The 4715-nt window shown below is 49.2% G+C and overlaps 2 protein-coding genes across 2 annotated transcripts; one reads left to right on the plus strand and one right to left on the minus strand.

The window, feature by feature from the left end:
• Positions 1–563: 563 nt before the first annotated feature.
• On the plus strand, positions 564–959 carry LOC123730838 (guanine nucleotide-binding protein subunit gamma 4-like). The gene has a single exon (XM_045709136.1). The coding sequence runs from the start codon at positions 564–566 to the stop codon at positions 957–959; it is 396 nt and encodes a 131-aa protein (XP_045565092.1).
• A 590-nt stretch (positions 960–1549) lies between these two features.
• Positions 1550–2944, minus strand: LOC123730839 (salivary glue protein Sgs-3-like). The gene is made up of 3 exons (XM_045709138.1): positions 2930–2944; positions 1668–2455; positions 1550–1571 (listed from the first exon to the last, which is right to left on the minus strand). The coding sequence occupies exons 1-3, from the start codon at positions 2942–2944 to the stop codon at positions 1550–1552; spliced, it is 825 nt and encodes a 274-aa protein (XP_045565094.1).
• Positions 2945–4715: the final 1771 nt, after the last annotated feature.

Consider the following 4715-nt stretch of genomic DNA (forward strand, 5'->3'; position numbering starts at 1 on the left):
CGTGGAGTAGTGGGCTGTGTTCCCGTGGAGTAGTGTCTGGGCTGTGTACCGTGGAGTAGTGGGCTGTGTTCCCGTGGAGTAGTGTCTGGGCTGTGTACCGTGGAGTAGTGTCTGGGCTGTGTACCGTGGAGTAGTGTCTGGGCTGTGTACCGTGGAGTAGTGTCTGGGCTGTGTACCATGGAGTAGTGTCTGGGCTGTGTACCGTGCTGCGAACTGTAGCGCTGTGCTGTACCGCGGTATGACAGACTGAGACTGGGACTGGGAGGGATAATGGTGCGTAGCGCTGCAGGCCATTAGGACAGAGGGTTTCTGAGGGAGGCTCTGCTTCTCTGAGGCCAGCCTGTCAGCATGATACATCTCTAGCAGACACACACACACACACACATATGCGCGCACGCAGGCAGACACAAAAACACACACACCCACTCAAATAAAATAACTCTGAGGAACCACAGTGTGTCCTGTGTAACTGTGTCCTGTGTAACTGTGTCCTGTGTGCCTGTGTCCTGTGTGCCTGTGTCCTGTGTGCCTGTGTCCTGTGTGCCTGCGTCCTTTGTACCTGCATGCTGTGTACCTGCGTCCTGTGTGGCTGTGTCCTGTGTGGCTGTGTCCTGTGTACCTGCGTCCTGTGTGGCTGTGTCCTGTGTGGCTGTGTCCTGTGTGCCTGCATCCTATATGCCTGTGTCCTGTGTGCCTGCGTCCTTTGTACCTGCATGCTGTGTACCTGCGTCCTGTGTGGCTGTGTCCTGTATGGCTGTGTCCTGTGTGCCTGCATCCTGTGTGGCTGCGTCCTGTGTGGCTGTGTCCTGTGTGGCTGTGTCCTGTGTACCTGCGTCCTGTGTGGCTGTGTCCTGTGTGCCTGCGTCCTGTGTGCCTGCGTCCTGTGTGCCTGCGTCCTGTGTGTGATTGTCTGTCTGTGTATTGCCAACACCCTAAGGACCAGCAGCATCCTCCCCTAGCTGGTCTCTCTGTTCTGTCTGCAGGGCCCAGGGACCAGCAGCATCCTCCCCTAGCTGGTCTCTCTGTTCTGTCTGCAGGGCCCAGGGACCAGCACCATCCTCCCCTAGCTGGTCTCTCTGTTCTGTCTGCAGGGCCCAGGGACCAGCACCATCCTCCCCTAGCTGGTCTCTCTGTTCTGTCTGCAGGGCCCAGGGACCAGCACCATCCTCCCCTAGCTGGTCTCTCTGTTCTGTCTGCAGGGCCCAGGGACCAGCACCATCCTCCCCTAGCTGGTCTCTCTGTTCTGTCTGCAGGGCCCAGGGACCAGCACCATCCTCCCCTAGCTGGTCTCTCTGTTCTGTCTGCAGGGCCCAGGGACCAGCACCATCCTCCCCTAGCTGGTCTCTCTGTTCTGTCTGCAGGGCCCAGGGACCAGCACCATCCTCCCCTAGCTGGTCTCTCTGTTCTGTCTGCAGGGCCCAGGGACCAGCACCATCCTCCCCTAGCTGGTCTCTCTGTTCTGTCTGCAGGGCCCAGGGACCAGCACAATCCTCCCCTAGCTGGTCTCTCTGTTCTGTCTGCAGGGCCCAGGGACCAGCACAATCCTCCCCTAGCTGGTCTCTTTGTTCTGTCTGCAGGGCCCAGAGGGCAGAGATACAGTCCCATAATAAAGCCATCTGAACAATAACAACCTTCTCAATGAGGGAATAGCAGGACAGCTCTCTGACATGCACAACATCTGACAGGAGGAGGATCTTGGTTTCCTCAGTGCTGGTTCATCCTTCTGACAGGAGGAGGATGTTGGTTTCCTCAGTGCTGGTTCATCCTTCTGACAGGAGGAGGATGTTGGTTTCCTCAGTGCTGGTTCATCCTTCTGACAGGAGGAGGATGTTGGTTTCCTCAGTGCTGGTTCATCCTTCTGACAGGAGGAGGATGTTGGTTTCCTCAGTGCTGGTTCATCCATCTGACAGGAGGAGGATGTTGGTTTCCTCAGTGCTGGTTCATCCATCTGACAGGAGGAGGATGTTGGTTTCCTCAGCGCTGGTTCATCCATCTGACAGGAGGAGGATGTTGGTTTCCTCAGCGCTGGTTCATCCATCTGACAGGAGGAGGATGTTGGTTTCCCCAGCGCTGGTTCATCCATCTGACAGGAGGAGGATGTTGGTTTCCTCAGCGCTGGTTCATCCATCTGACAGGAGGAGGATGTTGGTTTCCTCAGCGCTGGTTCATCCATCTGACAGGAGGAGGATGTTGGTTTCCCCAGCGCTGGTTCATCCATCTGACAGGAGGAGGATGTTGGTTTCCTCAGCGCTGGTTCATCCATCTGACAGGAGGAGGATGTTGGTTTCCTCAGCGCTGGTTCATCCATCTGACAGGAGGAGGATGTTGGTTTCCCCAGCGCTGGTTCATCCATCTGACAGGAGGAGGATGTTGGTTTCCCCAGCACTGGTTCATCCTTGACCCTCTTCAGATGATGACTGGTCAGGGTCACCTCATCAGGCCTCTGTAGACTTATCTGAACACACACACACATGAGTACGCGCACACACGCACACGCACACACACACACACACACACACACACACACACACACACACACACACACACACACACACACACACACACACACACACACACACACACACACACACACACACACACACACACACACACACACAGGTGTTCGAGCATGCACACACTCTTCTACAGTCAGCTCTAGGAGACTTCCTGCCAAGTAGGTTCTATAAGCCTTGTTATTCCCAGCTCATTTCACACCAATGGCAGGACGGCTCCTTTGAGCAGCCTGTTTCATGCTCTGCTGAATAGCTGCTTGGATAAAAGGAATATATTAATAGATGTAGTCTCTTCTCCTTCTCCCCTTGACGTCAGGCTGGAGAGAGTGTCTGTCTCCGGACCAGCATGCTCCACCTCCACCTCGCCTGGTAAAAACACACACAGTGCTGTCAAGTGTAACACAGCTATATATTACCTTCATCTCATACATTACTAGACATCTATGCGGTGGTGTTAGTTTTATACCCAGTGAGTCCATCTCTCATACTGGGACCAGACTGCTGGTTGCGTGGTGGCTACACACTGAAGCTGTGTCAGCAATAACACCGTCTTCCCATGGCCCATAGGGCTGTAGGTAAAAGTGGTGCACTATGTAGGGAATAGGGTGCAATTTGGGACACACTGAAGTTTCCTCACACTCTTTTGTCTGACTGAAGAGAGGAAGGCAAAGGGCTTTTTCATGGTCTGAGTTCCTAGTGAATCAGTCTTTACATCCTCCTCTCTCTGTCAGCGCTGCATTAGATACACTCTTAATAGTATTCATGGTCTTCCTGGTTCGATCAAAACGCATTGTACTATTTCACGCTTTCATTTTATTCCTCTGCTGTGTGTGTGTTTACAATCACCCTCTAAATATACCATTATATAACACAGTGTGACTGAATGATCGTTTTCCCACATAACCGCAGTGCTGTAATCTCTGCCAAGGCCAATGAGGCATATAGAAGATAATGTAGCATAGACAGTGTAGTCAGATAATGTAATATATAGATAAGGAAGTACAGATCATGTAATATATACAGAGCATTTGGAAAGTATTCAGACCCCTTGACTTTTTCTAAATTTTGTTACATTGAAGCCTTATTATAAAATTGAATATATAGTGTTTTCCCCTCATTAGTCTACACACAAAACCTCATAATGACAAAGTAAAACAGGATTTTAGAAATGTCTTCCATTTAAAACCTGTTAGGGACAGACGTTCCATTTTAAAGACAAGACTCTCCTTTATCTAACCACATTGTCCGATTTCAAAAAGGCTTTACAGCAAAAGCAAAACATTAGATTATGTCAGGAGAGTACCCAGCAAAAAATATTCACCATATATGTCACAAAAACCCAAACCACAGCTAAATGCAGCACTAACCTTTGATGATCTTCATCAGATGACACTCCTAGGACATTATGTTATACAATACATGCATGTTTTGTTCAGTCAAGTTCATATTTATATCAAAAAACAGCTTTTTACATTAGCATGTGATGTTCAGAACTAGCATACCCACCGCAAACGTCCGGTGAATTTACTAAATTACTCTACTCACGATTAACGTTCACAAAATACATAACAATTATTTTAAGAATTATAGATACAGAACTCCTTTATGCAATCCCGGTGTCAGATTTTAAAATAGCTTTTCCCGCGAAAGCACATTTTGCAATATTCTGAGTACATAGACGGCCATCACGGCTAGCTAATTTGACACCCACCAAGTTTAGCCCTCACCAAACTCAGATTTAATATAAGAAAAATTGGATTACCTTTGCTGTTCTTCGTCAGAATGCACTCCCAGGACTTCTACTTCAACAACAAATGTTGTTTTGGTTCGAAATAATCCATAGTTATATCCAAATAGCTCCGTTTTGTTCGTGCGTTCAAGTCACTATCCGAAGGGTGACGCGCGGGCGCATTTCGTGACAAAAAATGTAAAAATATTCCATTACCGTACTTCGAAGCATGGCAAACGCTGTTTAAAATCAATTTTTATGCTACTTTTCTCGTAAATTAGCGATAATATTCCAACCGGGCGACGTTGTATTCATTCAAACACTGAAAGAAAAACATGGAGTCGTGCACGCGCGCTCCAGTGTCATTGTTCTCAGCAGGACCACTCAGAAAAACTCCTGCTGTTTTTCGCCCAGAGACTGGAGAGCTCTCATTCCACTTTCTGGCGCCTTCTGAGAGCCAATGAAAGCCTTAG

This window comes from Salmo salar, chromosome ssa26 (assembly GCF_905237065.1).
Source record: "Salmo salar chromosome ssa26, Ssal_v3.1, whole genome shotgun sequence".
NCBI lineage: Eukaryota > Metazoa > Chordata > Actinopteri > Salmoniformes > Salmonidae > Salmo > Salmo salar.